Genomic DNA, 20,949 nt, shown 5'->3' on the forward strand with positions numbered 1-20,949 from the left:
ATATATATATATATATATATATATATATATATATATATATATATATATATATATAGTGAGTGGTGGCCAAAAGTGTGGACACTTTTTAAAAGTTTCATGTTTTTCAACTTTGCGTGCTTGTAGAATATATTAATTTTCACTTAAATACAAACGTTTACATATCAAATTGAAGGTAATTTAATGTAGAATTTAATAATAAATACAGTATTACAATATCTGTATTACAAAAAAGATTATGCAACAAATAGTCAGATCTATCTTAAGTTTGCATTTTTTTAAAGTGATACTTACACAATCAATACTTAGTAGGATTACCCCTAATTTTTTAAGACAGCTTCAGAGCGTCTTTTCATCGAGTGAACGAGTGTTTGGAGTTCATCTTTCGTAATCACATGGTGCCAAGAATCAATTATAGCTTCAATAAGTTGTCTTTTATTGGATGGACGTTTTTTTCGTACAAGAATTTTCAAACGTCGCCACAAATTTTCAATTGGATTGAGATCAGGGCTGTTTCCTGGCCATGGTAATATATCTATGCCTTTATTTTGAAACCATGCATTTGCATACTTTTGCTGTGTGGCATGGAGCTGAATCCTGCTGAAAAATAAATGGTGCGTTGTTGGAGAAGAGATCCCTGATTGAAGGTATCAATTTTGGTTTCAGGGCAGTTTCGACGTATTTTTTGGCATTCAGGATGCCATCAATCACTTGAATTCGGCCCACACCATCTACAGACACACATGCCCATATCATGACATTTGTTGGATTTTTTGAAGTTGCTTCAATGCAATCAGGATGAAGCGCTTCACCTACTCTACGTCTCACATATTTTTTACCATCACTTCCAAAGAGCGATATTTTACTCTCATCACTCCAGATTACTTACTTCCGATAATTTTCTGACCATTTAATGTGTTCTTTTGCCAACTTAACTCGTTTTTTGCGTCGCCTTTGATTTAAATATGGTATTTTCCTTGGAATTCTAGCTTGTAATCCAAATCCTGATAATCTTCTTCTTATTGTTCTTGAACTTACTGCAATACCAGCTGCATTCATTTCACATCTAATGGCATCTGATGACATTTTTCTATCTTGAATTCCTAGCCATTTATTTTTTCTATTGATAGTAGCACGTCTGAATTTTTTTCGGCCTGATTTGGCATCCTGAATGCCAAAAAATACATCGAAACTGTCCTGAAACCAAAATTGATACCTTCCATCAGGGATCTCTTCTCCAACAACGCACCATTTATTTTTCAGCAGGATTCAGCTCCATGCCACACAGCAAAAGTATGCAAAGCATGCTTTCAAAATAAAGGCATAGATATATTACCATGTCCAGGAAACAGCCATGATCTCAATCCAATTGAAAATTTGTGGCGACGTTTGAAAATTCTTGTACGAAAAAAACGTCCATCCAATAAAAGACAGCTAAGTGAAGCTATAATTCATTCTTGGCACCATGTGATTATAAAAGATGAACTCCAAACACTCGTTCACTCGATGAAAAGACGCTGTGAAGCTGTTTTAAAAAATAAGGGTTATCCTACTAAGTATTGATTGTGTAAGTATCACTTTAAAAAAATGCAAATCTAAGATAGATCTTACTATTAGTTGCATAATTTTTTTTGTAATGCAGATATTGTAATACTGTATTTATTATTAAATTCTACATTAAATTATCTTCAATTTGATATATAAATGTTTATACTTAAGTGAAAATTAATATATTCTACAAGCACACAAAGTTGAAAAACATGAAACTTTCAAAAAGTGTCCACACTTTTGGCCACCACTGTATATATATATATATATATATATATATATATATATATATATATATATATATATATATATATATATATATATATATATATATATATATATATATATGGGGCAATCCATACAAAATTTACACCTATGATACAAAAATGATATAATTAATTTTTTTTATTGTTCTTTATTGAAAATATATCGATACGTATTTTTGCGTTTTTGTTTAAATTGCATATTTTTGACTATACGAATTTTTGAAAATTTCGCTTTTTTGAGCACACGACTTTGCAAGTTAATTTTTAACGTATTGCCATCCAACAACAAAAATATATAAATACACTTTCTTGAATTGATTTTTCTCAAACTTTAAGAAAATCAACATTAAAATATAAAATTGTTTGTTTTTGACATAAAAAAATTCACTTTTTGAAAAAAACAATTTTTGCAATTTGGGCATCTTTGATTTGGCATCTTTGTCTTACCATTCCAAAGATTTGGAATTAATATCATTATTGATTATACTTCACACTGTCAAAATATAAAAAAAATCAAAAATGCCCAAATTGCAAAAAAAAGTTGTTTTTTTTAAAAAATGAATTTTTTTATGTCAAAAACAAAAAATTTTATATTTTAATGTTGATTTTCTTAAAGTTTGAGAAAAATCACTTCAAGAAAGTGTATTTAAATATTTTTGTTGTTGGATGGCAATACGTTAAAAATTAACTTGCAAAGTCGTGTGCTCAAAAAAGCGAAATTTTTAAAAATTCGTATAGTCAAAAATATGCAATTTAAACAAAAACGCAAAAATACGTATCGATTTATTTTCAATAAAGAACAATAAAAAAAATTAATTATATCATATTTGTATCATAGGTGTAAATTTTGTATGGATTGCCCCATATATATATATATATATATATATATATATATATATATATATATATATATATATATATATATATATATATATATATATATATATATAATATTCAATGAAGACGTTTACATGAACGCATAAAATTTATTTTCCAAATGTATGCAAGCATATATGAAAATATCAAGTACTTACGCAACGTTAGTAACAGAAAAAAACTCATTTTCAGTTCTCATTGGCGCATCTAGTTCATGATCAATTTCGAAATCTGTTTCCCCACAACCGGTTGTTACAGGCCTAGACTGTATAGGACAAGCAAATTTTTACATACTGAGCATTTTACTCATTAAATAAATAAAAAAATCACCAAAATTTAGCTTTCAGTATGTACAACTAGATCTTAATTTTTATACCATTAATTATTGAAATTTAGACTAACGATATAAATGTTTTTATAAATAAAAAAAATCATATTACATCCCTAAATTTTTATTAAATTATTCGGAAACACAAATATTTTTTTTATTGTTAAATTTAATGCTTTTTTTTAATTTCATTGGAAATATCTGATGTACCTGAAAAATATACAAGCCATTTTTCCAAAAACCCCATTCGATATCCTGGTGTAATCTGTAGTATTTTTCTACCTGAAAAAACATATGCTTGTAAGAAAAATCATTTATGAACTGAGAAATGTTTAAAAACACTAAAATACGAACCGTAACAGCCAAATCCGCCAACATTAAAGCTTTTTCATCAGGTAGACAGCAATCTTGTCGTTTTTCAGCAGGAACGTCCTCAGAAAGCGTTCCGTCCATTTCTAAATTATTTTTCAAAAATAAGCTACATTAAAATTCAGTATTAGTAAGTTTGTTTCATATCAGGCTGCTTTGCAAAACTTTTCAAAATTTTGAATTAAATTCCTCATTAATTAAAATTTTCGTTCATAATTGACCATCACGACTATAGAACAGCAGTGATGAATATGAGTTTATTGACTAAACTATAAATAAGAAATTCTGGTTGATGCATATATGATGCCTATCAGCGAACGATCACAAGACTGTTGATTCCACAGAGTTTACGAGCACGTGAATCGAATGTACTTGGTTGGTCTTAATGAAGTTGAGGATCGAACCCCGACGTCCTTTCGGACCGGTGTCCAATTCTCGAACCACTGAGCTACCACGGTTCATAGGTTATTTTCACGGTATTAACGATATTATCGTAGCTCAAATCATGGATACAATAGATCATATATTTGGTATTAATGATGTTAGATCAAATTGATTAAACCACATTTGAGGCCTACTTGGTATTAATGATACAGGATAACATTTTTAAAGGAAAAGTTATTCACAAAGTTTCAAATAATCATCTAACATCACACATCTAATATTAACATGGGTATTTTATAATCTTTGTCCTTATCCTTTTATGCTACCATGTTGCATATCTGCAATGAACACATGACATATGTCTTTTCTCAATAGAGTTTTGAAGTACAATTTCTTAAATTACTGTCCTGTTAGGTTACTCTTAATTCCTGTTACATTTTTCAACAGTGCGATAATTTTACCCGTACTGTAATAGTATCTATTCACAATTCCAACTAGAATTCTTACTTTACTTTTCAAAATTTTCGACCTTCGACTCTATTTTTCTTACTTTATTTTATTCAAGAAATCTAAAAAAATATATAAAAACTAGTGGGCTGCGGCCCCTGCTCGCTAACGCTCGCCAACCCCCGAAAATTGCCACGCAATCTTATATGGTTTGCTTCGCAAACCAAGCTCGCTTCGCTTGCTACTAACTTAGGTACATTGCAAATGCACAAAATTCTAAGCATTCAAAACAATCATTCAAATCCATATAAAAACTTTTTTTAAAAAAAAAATTTACATATTTTTAGTCATTAAAATAAATTTGAATTCAAATAAATGACACGTAATTCGTTAAACCTATTAGAAATGTGCTATAGTATATGATTATTATACTATTTGATTTATATTCGTGATATAAATCAAAAATCGTCAAATAAATTTGTAATATTTCGTGATTTGTATAATTCGTGAAAAAAAGCGCTTTCGACAAAATACTAAAATGGAGATCTATCGACAAAGACTACTCACTTCTGCCTAGCTTAATAGTATGAGATTGCCGCAGCTGATGCTCTCTGGTTATTTCAGCTTCCGTTTTTAAAAGCGGTATATGTTGAGCTACCTCAGCTAGATTTGGCTTGCGACATTTTTAGCGGCAATCATTGGTCGATTTTCTAGCGCTGCCATTCGGGGAGTTGTAATGAGGCTTTCTTTTGTCGCCGTGTAAGAGAAATAGTAACGTAAACAAAACAAAGCAAACGTTGCCACCGGCGGAAAAGAAATACAGCCAAAATTTGGGAGCCGCGTAAGAGAATTATATATATTAGATATATATTTTATCGATATTAAGGGTTGTAAATGCACAGCATAGTGTCAATTATAATGTTTTTATATAAAACTTTAATGTTATTGTATTAAACTGCAAAAATATCGATGCAGGCATAATCTGGGAAATGTTATCCTAATAATTAAACTTTTAGCATATTTACATCTGGAACTAAACAAGCGAATAAATTTTTTTCTCTCACTCGATTGAAAAACATGCTTGTCCAACAATAATTCCGTGAAAAAAGTATTTATTATTTATTTTAATGAGTTAAAAAAGCTTCAATATTAAGATGAATACGTTTTTATACGATGTGAATTCTTTTAGTATTAAAAGACAAAATCTTAAGTTAAAAGGGAATCAGTAGATTAATTCTTGGGAAATGAATTTGAAAATATGTCTGTTATGAGATAGCCAAATATGCAGAAAGTTAAATTGACATTAAATGGTCCTAACTTTTCTGCCGCTCACTTGTCTAAACTATTGGAACGACACTTTCCCAACTGCGCACCATGATTCCATATTTTGAGGATTAACAAATTCGTCGCAAAAAAGGTAAGTTAAGTCAGAAAAAAAAATGCATTTTTGAATTAATTTCGAAAATTAAAAAGTTTAGTCAATCAAATAAATTATTAGATTAAAATCCATGAAGATATTTCATTTCTTATTATGCTCTCTGTATATATTTCACGAAGCAAGTAAAAACACTATAATAGACTGTCGGCAATTTTTTATGGTTCATGGTGTCAAACTATATGCACCATTATACTAATTTCCACAATTTATTTCACTAATTTACACAATACAATCCATATCTGTCTGTTACAATCCATATCCATATTAAAATTTTCCATATCCGTATCCAATTATCCTCATCCAAATTATTCAAAGAAAGTACTCTTTTGAGTCTGATTTCGTAACTTAAGATATCAATTAGTACAAATTAATTAGCATATTTAAGGTTAACCCATCGAAATAAGGATTAAATCCTAATACGCTGAACTCCTATCAAAAGTTATTCAAGGTGCTCGCATTTTTTATTTTGCACACTATACTCTATGGTATGTCTTTTCAAATCTTCTACCGCTGTTATCACATTCTTTGGACATTTCTGGTCATGAATTTATAAGCAATTATGAGTCCTCATGATGCTACTTACCCTAAAGGTTCGTAAAGGACATCCTGCATATTTGGATACAGATTTATTTATAATTTAATTTATAACAGAGCATTACACCTGATACAGCACATGCTTGATTTTACTTTACCTTGAGCCGCAACTGTACGTCGATTTTTAGCCCCAATGACTTTGTTCATTATAAATAGTTGATCATTTGGATTTCTTTTTATTTCTATCGTATCTGGTTCTTCAGAAGCCGAGACAACTGACTAAAATAAAATAACCAAAAAAAAAATTAAAAATTGAATAAAAATTAATTTATCTAATTAAATATTTTACGGAATTTAGTATGTAAAGGAAATTCTTTTAAAACGAGTTTTAAAATTTTAAATTTCTTAAAATATTTAATTTAATTGTATAATATGCAATGAATGTTTTAAGTTGAAATTGTAAGCTAGTCGTTCTTGGGGAAAAAGTGTGATCAAAACTGCCTGAATATGGTAATATTTACCGTGTTTTTCAGCTCTATGGCATCTCCAAAATATACGGTAGCTTTTACTGCTATGCATTAGTAATGACTTTGATTAAAATTGAAAATAAAATATGCTTTTTTTAAGATGCTGGTAATATGGTAAAGCTTGGTAATGTTACCAAATTAATAAAATTTTGGTTAAAGTTGGTAATTTTATCAAAGGAGTCTGTAATTTAATTCGTTCCAGTATGCTTTGAGGTAACGCAAAGATGTTTAGTTCAGTAACCTCTATGATGGGTAAATTTTATTTCCAGTTTACAGCTAAAAGTTAACATACACCAACATTTATAACTATACAAATATGAGAATTTGTATGCATAAAATGCCTGAAATATGCTTAACAAAATCAATAACTTAACTGTTACATATCAGGTTATCCCATAATCCTAAAAATAAAGCGTGTAAGTAGCTGGCTCGAATCCCATCACAACCCTGCATGCATGTCTTTATTCATTGTAATGCATACATAAGCAGTCTTCTAAAACTCAATGCAAAGTTGAGCTTTATAAGCCCTTATCATGTTGAAGAACAGACAGCACAAGATAGATTTCGCAAGAAACATTCAGGGTTTCAATGGGATTCGAGCACATTGACCCCGTTGTATCTTTGCAATGTCCTTCTCTAACTTATGTTATATGTTCTTCAACTTGACTAGAGCTTAGAAACCGCATTTTGTACTGAGCACACAAGACTGCATGCGTACGTCAGCAATAAATAAATAAATATTTGGAATAATAATGTTTATTATTTTTTTATTTACTCTTTTTTTACTTCATACGAAGAATGAATCAGCTAGTGGATTATAAGATCTATTGCCATTCTTATTGGTAAAAGGAATAGATATAAAAATCTTAAAATTACCGAATAAATGGCATAACGAATTAATTATACATTCCGACCAACAGTCCAATTCTTTTTTTTTTTTTTTTTTTTGATTCTTACGAGTATGCCATGACTACCATTTTTTTCTGTTACATTTAGTTTTTGGTGTTTATTTTTTTTAAATATGTGCTAATACGAACTATAATTTAAAAAACTTGAATTTCTGATAAATTACTACCATAATGAACAGTAAAAGTATTAAATAAATGATTTAAAGTTTTGTTTATGAAGTATCGTAAGTTTTTGGTCTTCATTATTAGAATTCTCTCTGTTTTGATAGGATTTTTTTCTCAGAGCGGAGGAAAAATCTGGTGTGAAAGGCTTTGGAAACCTCCCATTAAACAAAAATGGCCGAGGGTGAAAGTAAAAAATCCTTAATTTTAAATATAAATCTTTAGAACAATCAAAATTTGCAAACGGTTTGAAATTCAACAGAAAGATTTTTTTTCGTTTTTGCTCATGGTTTTGAAGAAGCAATGTTAAAATGTGTCGGAATAATCATATTCAGTGGCAAAATAAAAGGTTTAAACAGCGTATTTTGTATATTTCAACACATTAATTGAAAGGATCCCTTTCTCTTTTTAGTGCACTTCCGCGCATTCAATGCACTATAAGGGCCAGCTGCTTTATAATGGTGATAAACGTCTTGCTCAACCTTGTCATCCGAATTTCGTTTATATTTACGCTGGTCTTGCAGATTTAAGACTATTTGCTAAATGTCTGTCTATTAGAGATAAAAATTATTTCAGTAATAAAAAAAGTTCGAATATTTTTAGACAATTTAAAATCTTATTCAGCTATAGAAATTTAAATTTTACATATACTGCATTATATGTTTCCTATTCTTTGCAGTATGGTATATTTCTTAAAAAGTTAAAGCAAAATTCCCCCTTTTTTATCAGAATGAATTTCGATTAACGTTCTATATAGTAAATGTTATTCACTAGCGAAAATGAATAAAAAATTTGGAAATAAAAGGAAAATCTGATACAAAAACTCTAGTCCCATACAACATACCTCTCCAAGTCCATAGTTGGCGGTTATGGTTATGACGGTTGGATTTCCAGTCATTGGATTACACGTGAATAAAACACCAGCTACATCACATGGTACCATCTTCTGTATCACGACCGCCATTGGTGAATTGATTATCTGGCCATTTTGCCTGAGAAATAAAAATAAAGAAACTTTGTTCGCTAAATATTCAAAAGAAAGATGGTATTCCTGTATTAGAATCCTGATCATGGCGATTTCAATGCCAAAATACCATTTAAATTTCAATAAATTAAAAATACGAACTTATCAGGAGAATACGAACTTACAGAGAACAGGATACGAACTTACATTTTTAAAATAAACAAAATTAAAATAAATCAGATTTAATTTATTCAATTAGGATTTCCTTTTTATTTAAATTTGTTTTTTTTTTTACATAAGCATCTGACATTATGCCACGCATTACTAAAATATTGCATACTAGAATTGCATTACTAAAGCATGACATGCATTACTAAAGCATCTCATAAATCCTATAAATACAACTTAGTATTTGAAATAATTAATATTTCTAAAAAATGGTTTAATTATGATTTATTTATTAAAAACTAATAACTGAATAAGTAAAATCATAATTAATTTTCAACGAGCTTAATATTATAATGATTTATAAAGGAGGGAGGCAGTTTTTCAATGAGATATCTGCCGATGAAGTATAAATGAGTTTAGATCAGATAAAATATGCATAAATAGTATATTTTAATGTGAAATAACATTTTTCATTTTAAACAGAAAAATTTCCTTGGGTAGTTGAAATGTAAAACGATTAATTTCTAACAAATTGTTTTTATTACCAATTAATTGACAAAAAGAAAGGGAACTGGTTGCTAACCAACTTACCTTTTATACTGCACAGCAGTGTAACTAAATTGCGATGCCCAGCATTTTTTAACAGCAGTTAGAATCTGAAAGGCAAAATAACTTTATAAAAACTCAAAGCCAATATTCACAGTTCGTTTACTAAACACGATTTTGTTTTTTAAAAGTTATCAGTTGCAAATTGATACAGAAAAGCAAATTCATGATATTCAAGGTGCCCCATTTTTTTCATACACTTTTCTTGCGAATCGCTACTACATTTTCAACTCTTAAGTTGGACTCTAGCATCGAAAAAATAAGCATATTTTTTAAGTAATTAGTGAATGGAATAAATGTAAATTCTGAAAATTCATTTATTGTACAATCAGTGAAATTTAAAAATTAGTTTTCTAAAACGATACAAATCAAAATGGTGCCTTAAAGCAATATTGAGGAAGCTTAGAAATTTATAGGAAAACGAAAGTTTTATTACATAAATCTCTTTCAGGACCAATTTTAGCATATGCTTGTGAAACCTGGACGATACGGATGAGGTTATGTTGGGTACCTTCGAAAGAAAGGTCTATAGAAGTATTTTTGAAGGAATTAAAAAAAAAATGGTGTGTGGCTTAGAAAAACAAATTTAAAGTTTCATCACCTGACATTATTAACTTCGTTAAACGACAAAGAATAAAATGGGCAGGCCACGTAATCAGAATGGACGAAGACCATACCACAAAAAGAGTTTTCAATGACAGACTAGTTGGCACACGAAAAAGAGGCAGGCCGAATTCAAGATGGATAGATAGCCTAGAAAAGGAGCTTTTGGTCTTAAAAACTGAAAACTGGAAAGCATTAGCAGGGAAAAGGTTAGTCTGGAAAAAACTTCTTGAGAAGGCTAAAGCCCACCTGGGCTGTCGAGCCATTGATGAGGAAGAAGTTTAGAAGTAAAACGAAAAAAAATATTTTTACAACATCCTTGGGATGCCGAAACTCAATACTTGATACTTCAAAGTTGAAGCACTGCAATATAATTAAGATACTGAGTTGTAATATTTTTTTTCTTAGAAAAAAAGTGTTATTAAAAAAGCGTTCCAAATATTAAATTCCATAAAAACATTAGTTAATAACCATAATATACATTTTAATAATTTGTTCAAATTTGCACATTTTTCATAGACTTAAAAACAACTTCCGAATGTTTTTGCGAATTGCATCGATTTATTTTGCTTAAAAATGCCAAGTTTATTAATTCGAAGTACCTTGCTCAGTCCAGAAACTCCTAAAAAGGTGTCCATTTGGCCAGCTGCAGACATACCTTCTGAGTCTTCTCCTGCACAACAAATCAATTTACTCTATCGAATTATATAATAACGTTAGAACTGTATAATATGTACAAATGTGCGATAAGTGCTGAAATATTCTTATTTTAACTTTCATCACAACTAATAGCTCATCTATTTTTAATGCTAAAATCACTGGCACTAAAACGAATCCACCCTTATTGAAGTATATTGTAAGTACATGGTATTTCACAGAGTATAGAAAAAAAAAACACTATTGTGAGTAATTTTTAAAGAAGAAGTTTTATTATTTTTTTCAAACAAGAAAGAAATTATGCTATAATTTTCTCAAAACATTTGTTATTTGAATTGACCACGACTGAAAGTCTCGAAATTTGTGTCCACCTTCTTCAATTGGCTTGTCGAAATATACATTACAGCGCGGGTTACATCTGTTTACAGTTCTTTTAATGTTTTTGATCGATGCCCATAGAATTAATGTTTAACATGATCCTATAATGGAGAGAAACTCAATCTGGCTGAATCTGGCTAGAAGTCCAGATAACGTAAGGAATGAGCAGTCTGGAGAGAAGAAGTTCGAACCCAAAAGGCCTTTACCACACAAACCATAGTAGGCACTGACCTTTTGTTGATAAGGATTAGATCACGGATTCAATAATATTGTTTGAATATAAGTACACTTCGGTTAAAAAATAATATTGTTCGAAATTAACCAGAGTCCGATGATAAATCTTCTTTGGGCCCCTGTGTATACGTGCTCAATTGTATCTCATTACCTTCTCCGTTGATGTGTTATATATATTGAAATGAAAAGTTCGTTACATCCTGTTAATTAGTGTAACTTTATTGAAAAAAATTCATATTAGTTATCAGTTAGTTTAGTTTAGATTATAAAGTTTGCAAATAAATACACTTTTTGGAAGAAAGTGACGGGACAACTGTAAAGTTTGGTGGAGGAGGATTGATGGTATGGGCCTGTTTCTCCTGGTATGGGGCTGGCCCACTGGTGAAGGTTGATGGTATGATGAATGCCAATGGATACTGTAATATTCTCGACAATCATGTCCTTCCTACCTTGTGGGCAACGTACGGCATGAATGATTGCTTGTATCAAGACGACAACGCAAGATCCCATGTTGCAAGGAGGACTCTTGATTGGTATGTGAACAACAACGTTAAAAGCATGAAGTGGCCGGCGCAGAGCCCTGATCTTAACCCAATTGAACATCTCTGGGACGAATTGGACCGTCGGTTGAGGGCCTGCACCCCACTTCCCAAAAGCAAGCATGAACTATGGAACTTCCTATTAAACATTTCGAAGGAAATTCCTCTTGCCACTATGACTAATTTAGCGGAAGGCATGCCCAGAAGGGTTGCAGCTGTGATCGCAGTCAAAGGAGGTCCTACCTCCTATTAATTTTAATAAATATGGGTTTAAGTCGTGATAGTGTCGTGTCCCGTTACTTTCTTCCAAATAGTGCATTTATGTTGCGTTCATACGGTAAACAACTCAATCTATTATTTATAGAGTATGTCTTTGAAAAACTTTCTGTATACTTTTAGAATCTTTTTTAAAATTAGATTCATTGGACATTTGTACAAAAAATCTCACAAATAAATTATAATGAGTTATTTAAAAGATAAATGAATTAAAGTTCCCTTTACTTTTATATGAAATCGATGAGTAATCCATGAATAGTTTATGGACTGTTCACGGACATCAGTTTCTATGATTTATTATTTGTTACTGTGCCTGTGATATTAAAGGTAGGTACATTTTAATGAGTGGAAAAATATATTGAGTGAGTTTTTATTAAAGAAAATACTCTTATACGTATACTTAAATAGTTACCTGTTGCTGATGAACGTACGGCAAACTTTAACACTTCTTGGTCAGGAAATATTTTTTGGAGAGTATTTACGATTGATTGAAGTACTTTATCTGGAATACTTGACTTCGAAACTTTTTCCATAACTCTAAGTGCAAAAATTGGTAAAAAAATTATTAATTCTATTTAAAAAATATTTAAGTTAAATTTAGAGATAGAGAAACGGATTTTCTGTATTGAAGGACATTTTTTCAAATAAGGTATTTAAAATTTTCAAATTATCACAAATATTTAGAAACTTTCCTTTGATATTCATATGAATTATAATTAAAAATATAAGGGAAACTGCTGTACTTAAGAATACTTGTGATTAAAGACGTACAAACGTATGAAAAGAAACCTGATAGTTAAGCAACTAAATCAGTATTTATATCTTTTTGCTAATCCAAGTTCAGTGGAGAAAAAAACCCTTATGGAATCTTTTAAAAATTCTTTTTACGCTTCGTTATTGTTATTAACAAAATACACAATTAATCATCAGTTTTTTTTCTTAATTTGATATTGTAAACAGAGATAAATATGGGTAATTCGAGCTTGTTTAACAGGAAATTCTGAATAATTTGAATTTTTCCGTTTCTAAAGTTCAGCATTAAATTAATGTTAAAAATTCTGGTTAATTATAGGTAGTTAAATGTTTTTTACTTCTGTACTTAAAATTTTGCTTTTAAAATTGTCGCTGGAAAGATTAAACTAAATTAAAAGCAAAGTCTCCTCCCGATTTCATTCACTAATGAGTCATCCAAAGTTTGTCACCATGTGAGAAAAGATACATGCCTTTGGCTGGAGAATCTGTTTCACAGGAGGGTGTAAGAAGAATTATTGTTAGATCCCTTTGCACATCCTCCTAAGTAAAAGTTTTGATGGTTTTCCATTAATAGACCAACATAATCTTGATAGAAACCATCAATAATTCCAGCATAAACCATCATATACTTAAGGATAACGAGCATAAGTGACCATCACCCCAATGTAGGAACTCGGACTGATTTATGATGGTTAAACATAAGAATAGCAGCTAATTTTGAGGGTTTATTCATGCTGAACCATCCGAAATTTCCATCATAGTTTCTTAGAAATTAAATGCTGGAACTATTATGAACCACGATCACCCCAGTGTAGGAATTCGAGCTGAATTATGATGGGCCAACATTAAATAAATAAATAAATTGCTTTGATGGTATATTCCCAACAAACAAGAATTCCCATTAAACCTTCATGGACATATATAATGTGAACCATCACCGTCCATCATGTATTGTTGGTCTATGAGAATCAAACTTCTATTGATGGTTAAACATCATGGTATTAAAGTAGCATTTTCCATCATGGAATGATGGAAGTTTGTTGGCGTATCAAAACCCATGAACGCATAATGTAGGATGTTGGTGACCATCAAATGATGTTGGACCATCGTAAATCACACTGAAACCAACATAAACCATCAAAAATTTTGACTTGGGCTATCACAAAAGTATGGGAATTCGCAATCTGTATGCCTCTTTCTCGCCCCTTGCTTCTTCAATTGTGTGTGGTCTGCCTATTAGAGAAGCGCATGTTTCTCTTTATTGATTTAATGTGGAAGAGTTTTTGTACTTTAAAGTATTGTTTCTATGCTTTTACTGTGGAACTGTCAAGAGTCATAGCTCCAAATAAGCCACTAGTTAAAAAGGTAGCTGTGGATAAGGAAGGTGAAAAAGGCTTGGAAAAGAAATCGGAAATTACGAAAATGCTTGAAGCTCTATTCGTCTCATTGCTGTAATTTAGTAAAAAAATTACATAATTTAAGCTTTTTAAAAGAATAACAGCTTTTTAATGGGTCTGCACAAAAAGTAATAATATCGCATGTAACTTGTAAAAATCGAGTTTATATAATCTCGGCTAATTTTCCAGGTATCAGGTTTGTTTTATATAACGTTTATCTTAAAATGTGTAGCAGAATTTCTTATACATTTTTAAAAAAAGAAAACAGAGGAAAAGTCGGGTGCTTATTTGGATGTCAGTGTCCAAGTTTGTTACCGCTTTATTTTATCATCCTCTATATCATATGCATTCTGCAATCAAAATATTTACAATTTTATTCTAGAATAGATAGATTGAAACTATTTTACCTTTTACAAATTTCTCTTACATCTCCTGGAACATTTCCACTATAAATATGGAGAAACATTAATAAATGAATACATATAAAAGAATAGATTCAAATTTTAAATTCTTCGTAGAATGTAAGAAAAAAGCAACATATATGTATTTACTATAAAACTCTTTCCAAGTTCTCAATATCCTGGAGAACTTCTTTTGTTATAAATAGCTCATATGCTGCAGTGGTGACAACCACACCTTCAGGAACAATGAACTATAAAAAAGGTTAAGCAAAAAGGTGAAATCTTAATTTGCATTTTTAATATATAATATTGAGATTAAATAACACCATTAAAACTCACCGCCTTTTTACTTGATTAAAGACTTCATTCGCTTTAAATGCAAATTGAAAATTACGGTCGAGACGTTTTAAGCGCTTAAAAACAGGACACTTTTTCAAGACTTGCTAGTCGGGAAAGAGAAGAAGCAAAAGGGAATTGAAATATGAAAAGTAACGTTGCCAACAAAAAATGGAAAAATAAAGAAACAAAACTAGAAAAACCAAGAGGGCAAATCAGGGAGTGGCCTAAGAAGTCTTGAAAATGGACGTATTTTCTTGATCTCTTGAAATATATCGACTGTAATTTCCAATGTGTATATTTTTGAAGTGAAAGAAGTTTTAAATCAAGTAATATCTTACACAGTTTTTTAGGATTATTTATACAATCACCGTACTTTTATTTTCTAATTGAGAATATCATAAAATTTGATATTATTTTTAAATTATATAGCTTTATATTAATTTTAGCTACTTTAAAAAAAGTATTAAGTACCGTCATCTAGGCTACTTAGGGTTAACCTAGTCCATTTTGCTGAATAAATTTCGGATGCTGATTTTAAAAATATTGTGTTGAATTTGATTGCCATCATCAATTGTATGTTTCAATGAAATTTTGAATTACATGCTTCAATTCGGCATGTGTGTTTGAAAAGTACGTTATAAACTGTAACTTGTATTTAAGATTTCACTATAAATTTCTATGTTTCATGAATTAAACTACTAAACTCGTATTTTTAAAGAAATTCAAATCTTTTTAAGCATTAACTCAAATAATATGGTTGGTTTACCTCATTTATTATAGTTCCATTTTGATTGTTATCCACATTCTTAATTTTACTGTTGTTTAATGTACACATAAAAAATTCCAGATTGATTTACGATTTAAAGTACAGGCACTTTGAGGGCATCGTCTGTAAAAGAAGTTTTACCGTAAAATATTATACCGTAATTTCTGCAGTTTTATATTTTTTAATTAGAGTGATTCAGTGATTTTACGGTAAGTATTACAGAAAAAATTATGGAATATCAGATTTTTTGTTCCGCAGCAACCGTGATTTGATCTGGAATTTTTTACAGTGTTCAAGGTAACAGAGGGTATCAAACTTTTCTTACAAAAAAGGATTTTTTAACCTCAAAAGTTAAATTAGGAATGCAGGGTATAAATAAATTTATTTATTTCGTTATTCTTGAACTTGATAGACCTAATTTATAAGAAAATGTAAACGTTTTTTAACAAGCTAAATCCATTATTCTTCATTTTAAAACACTTTCTTTTCTTAATTTTTGTCGTTAATATCCTTTCTCTAAACTCTGATTTCTTTATAAGAAATTATAGTTTTTTAATGACTGTCCAGAATTTTGTTGTCTATAAAATACCTAACTAGAAAATAAGTTCATTCTGTTTTGAAAATTATTTTTTTAAAACTCTTTACTGTTAAAACAGTTTAAATCGCGGTTTAAATTATTGTAAACACATAAATTATTTAACATAATTTACTTAATACTTAATATAATTTTGCTTAATATCTGAACATCTTGAAATAAAACTAATATTTTTTACATTTTTTTAACTCTAAAATTTTTTTGAGAAGTATTTATACACTTGTTTTAACCTGTTGTTACTTTATAACTAATTAACATGAACCAAATATTAAATTTTTACTCTTAAATTACTCTATATCAAAAGATAACTGAAGCCGCTGTATTTTTTCTCTTTTAGAAACTTTTCATGCATGTAAACCTAGAATGTAGTTTTAGAACCAAGATTTACCATTAATCAATCTGCAAAATAAGTCTTCTTAAAATGTCAGATGTTTTAAATTGTAAAATGGCTTAGGTAACTTCAAATATATATAGTGCTTGAAATTCTACAATGTTTAGTGGAAAGTATAATGTAAGTCGAAAGATAAAGAATTATTAATAAATTCGATTAACTAATAAATACGATGTAATATACTTACATTTTTCATTTTTTTACTAAGTTCAGTGAGTTTTCCTAATGAAGAGCCCTTGCCCCCTGTCACAGAAGGTTCTTGGCATATTTCTTCAAAAAAGTAAGTCACCAAAGGTACTACTATAAAATAATTAAAATCAATGCTTCGATCATGACAGATTTGTTCCTTTTAAGCCATTTCATGCCCTGTGTACCTTTCATTTAATTTTTCTGACTCTCTAATTTCAAGCAGAAATATATTTTGGTATTTTTTAATTATATAAAACAGTCTAATATTTACTAAAAACATGTTAGATAATTGAAATTATATTTGTAATAATCCACAGAAAGTAGTAAGAATTTTTTTTTCCTCTCATATTCAAAAATTTTTCAGTTGATTTTCCAAATTACAGAAATTTTCAATGATGAATAACTGTTTCTCTTTGATCTAAATAGCTGGAAATAAGTTTTTATTTGAAAAATTGCTGTTTGGAAGTGATCCGTTTTTGGAAGACCTTCAACACAGACCTTGGTACCTTCAACACAGAAAAAGACTCGTGTGTTTCATGCTATATTTTATAACCATAAATTATTAAAAGGCTAAATACATTATTTTTCATCTATTTTGACCAAAATTGATACAAAATAAAGAAAAATTATAAGAAATGTGCTTAGTAAAAAATTTCGCCTCAAAGGGTTTAAGTTGTAATAAAACTTATACTTTACAGTAAACAAGGAAATCTGCACATCTTACGGGCTTTAAACAACATTCCACAACCTACGCTTATGCAGTTTACTTAAAATTAAGTTATAATTTGTGAAATATGGTGCATTATGTAAATTTTATAACATTCCCAAGTATCGTCCATAAATTACAATACGGGAAGTACAATTCCTTTTGAATTATAATTACGTGATTAAATTTTTTTTAAAAAAAAGAAGTTAAATAAAATATAATTTGAAAAATAATTATTTCTCTTTACCTGTACGAGTTTTTTCTACTTTAAGATTTGATACTCTTGCTTCCGAAGGCCTTAGTTTCTTTCTGTTAAATATAATTGGAAAATATTTAGCAGCATATTTCTAAAACTATTCCATTTAATAAATGTTTGGACTGTTGCAAAACTTAGGCACCAAAATGTGTTGTGAATAGTAATAAACTTAGTTAACGTTTAATTAAAATAAAATGAATCGTTTAAAAAACTTTTGCGTTAACCAATCTGAAAATAAATAGATTCCTATTTCAAATCGCATTTATAATTGTTCTAAATTCTTATAAAGTATTTTTTTAAATAATTTCTATTATTATCACACAGCAAAAGCTATACAGGATGTATAACGTATTTTTTTTAAATTATTGATGTATTTCGTTTTATAGTCCTTTTATGCATTTTTTTCCAACTGTTTATTTCAGTTGTTTTATTTTCAACTGTTATGTCTTCAACTGTTATGTCTTCACATGTTTCGTAAGTTCCGTTTCGCGATATTTAGCAATCTATAGCTAATGCTCTATCAACGATAAAATACTTTTATTGGCGATATTTGTTTAGAATTCTGCGAAGTTATCGGATCCGATTATAAGCCGACTACCCTACTTACAGAAACCCTTTCGAAAATATTGCAAACATTTTCGACTATTAAACGGCTACGGAGTTCATCGGTTGTAGTCGTAAGCTCGAAATTGCGTCAGCTGTTCAACGACGGTTACAAAAAAAAAAAAAAAAAAAAAAAAAAAAATCGACTGAGCCGCGGTTACTTAGGGGATCGAGCATTCACCTCCAAAAGAGGGTGGCACAAGTTCGAATTGCAGCTGCGGCTGGTTAAGATGAATTTTGTTCCTCGATCACACCATCCAGAGGTGACTCCTCATCATCCCCTTGCCAGTGGGTTAACTGTGGGGTGGTGATTTTGTTCTCCATGTAACGCAAATGAGACTATATCCCTTCAAAAAGTCCCCCGCGAAGGCTAGTTTATCCCAATGCTTGATACAGAAGCTTCCTTGTCTTCTGGGTTGGGTTCAAAATCGCAATGCCCTGGATTTGAACATTTCTAGTCGTAAACTCAGATTTGGATTTGTCGTATAAAATAAAAATTCTCTGCTCATACACTTTCAAAATCGGTTCAGACTCTCGGCATACAGCATGTGTTATACTTAAAGATTCATTATTATTACCAATTATTTATTGTCGCATTATCTTTACATTTTAATATTTGTTTCGTATATTGAGTAATTGTATAAAGCGTATTGTAACAAACCCTTTCATAACAAATCCTGCACCATCCATAGAATTCAAGCTGAAACTAAAGTTTTGAAGTTGTAAATTTCCTACCAAATTTATTTTCTTCTCGAAAGTCATCTCTTTTCCAGATAACCTTCCTTTCACAATGTATTCTAAATCTGAAACAAATAACAAAGCAGTTGAAAATAATTGTGATGAATTGTTTTAAATAACAATTTAGTTATTTTAAGAACACTCATTAAGAACAGTAATTCCAGAAGTCATAGCAGCAACAAGGGGTTGTTAACAAAACACACTTTCTTATTATACACTATTTTATTTAGTGACCTTACAGAAAAAAATTGAAATTTCAATAAAAGAAAAAATACGAAAATTTCAATAAATAAATTAGCAAATTTTCAATTACTATTATACTTCTTAATGCTCTACATGATGATTTTACTATACTAAACGTGAATAGCGAAAGATATTAATATGCTATAAGTTATTAAAGCAGATATACGTGTGCAGTTTTGAAGCGATAAATTTGAATTTATTTTTGTTTTCCTGCAATAGAATTTAATGTTTTATTGTTAAAAAACGTATCAATGTTTTCCCCCTTAAAACATAAGCTAAATCTGCAATGTCAAAATCATTAATGTGGTAATTGATGAACAATATTCTTTGTGTATTGTCATTTACATAGTTCCTTTTGGTTACACAAATAAGACAAATTTGTTATATCTGATATTAGTTTATTTGATATTTCTGTATTTGTTAGATTTTAATAACTTTATATAAGGAAAAACATTAGTATAGGGAAGATCGGAAAATATGTCTGAACATTAAAAATAGGGACAATCAATGATTAGTAAATGTTATAATAAATGCATATTAATCAGATTGCCTGTATACACTTGCTCAGTATTCCTTACAGTGATGTGTTTTAAGACTAACGGCCATTGCTCGGTATACACTTGCTCAGTATTCTAAACACTGATATTATTTTAGATTAAGGGCCATTGCCTGGTATACACTTACTCAGTATTCTCGACATTAATAATTCTTTTTGAGATTAATGGCCATTGTCTGGTATACAGTTGCGCATTATTCTACGCACTGATGTCTTAAGATTAAAGGCCATTGCTTGGTATACAGTTGCACATTATTCTCTACAATGATGCCTTTTGAAGATTAAGGGTAATTGCCCGATATACACTTGCTCAGTATTCTTCACAATGATATTTTTTTTTAGATTAAGGACCATTGCCTGGTATACACTTACTCAGTATTCTCAACATTAATAATTCTTTTTGAGATTAATGGCCATTGTATGGTATACAGTTGCGCCTTATTCTACACACTGATGTTTTTTAAAGATTAAGGACCATTGCCCGGTATACACTTGCTCAGTATTCTCCACAAAAATTTTTTTAGATTAGGGTCATTGTCTAGTAAGCATTTACTCAGTATTCGGTATATTGATAATTCTTTTTGAGATTAAGGGCCATCACCTGGTATACAGTTGCACATTATTCTATACCAGGGGTTTCCAACTTACATGAGGCCGGGGGCCGCAATTAAAAACATCAGTCAAATGGCGGGCCACAACTTTATCAAAATTTTATTTAGGACTCTTTTATGTTTGAAGGAACATTAAATATTGCTGTCAGATTTTTATAAAAGTTTTTTCAATATTAAAAAAAAAAACAAGCATTAC

General features: G+C 29.9%; 1 protein-coding gene across 7 annotated transcripts in view; it reads right to left on the reverse strand.

Moving 5' to 3' along the window:
- Nucleotides 1–20,949, reverse strand: part of LOC107444606 (uncharacterized) — a 71,137-nt gene that overhangs the window by 28,264 nt on the left and 21,924 nt on the right. For 5 of the 7 annotated variants that reach the window (XM_087168948.1, XM_087168943.1, XM_087168949.1 and 2 more), the window contains exons 10-22: nt 19,267–19,408; nt 17,994–18,055; nt 17,039–17,151; nt 14,911–15,011; nt 14,767–14,805; nt 12,622–12,746; nt 10,728–10,798; nt 9,508–9,572; nt 8,629–8,776; nt 6,346–6,466; nt 3,370–3,470; nt 3,226–3,297; nt 2,846–2,952 (exon numbers count right to left, since the gene is read on the reverse strand). In XM_087168948.1, the coding sequence (XP_087025074.1) occupies nt 2,846–2,952; nt 3,226–3,297; nt 3,370–3,470; nt 6,346–6,466; nt 8,629–8,776; nt 9,508–9,572; nt 10,728–10,798; nt 12,622–12,746; nt 14,767–14,805; nt 14,911–15,011; nt 17,039–17,151; nt 17,994–18,055; nt 19,267–19,408 (1,267 nt within the window). The remainder of the gene's footprint in view (nt 1–2,845; nt 2,953–3,225; nt 3,298–3,369; nt 3,471–6,345; nt 6,467–8,628; nt 8,777–9,507; nt 9,573–10,727; nt 10,799–12,621; nt 12,747–14,766; nt 14,806–14,910; nt 15,012–17,038; nt 17,152–17,993; nt 18,056–19,266; nt 19,409–20,949) is intronic. The other 2 variants (XM_087168944.1, XM_087168947.1) reach the window with 1 other exon arrangement.

This window comes from Parasteatoda tepidariorum, chromosome 8 (assembly GCF_982258835.1).
Source record: "Parasteatoda tepidariorum strain Cologne lab strain chromosome 8, Ptep-v5.0, whole genome shotgun sequence".
NCBI classification, from domain to species: domain Eukaryota; kingdom Metazoa; phylum Arthropoda; class Arachnida; order Araneae; family Theridiidae; genus Parasteatoda; species Parasteatoda tepidariorum.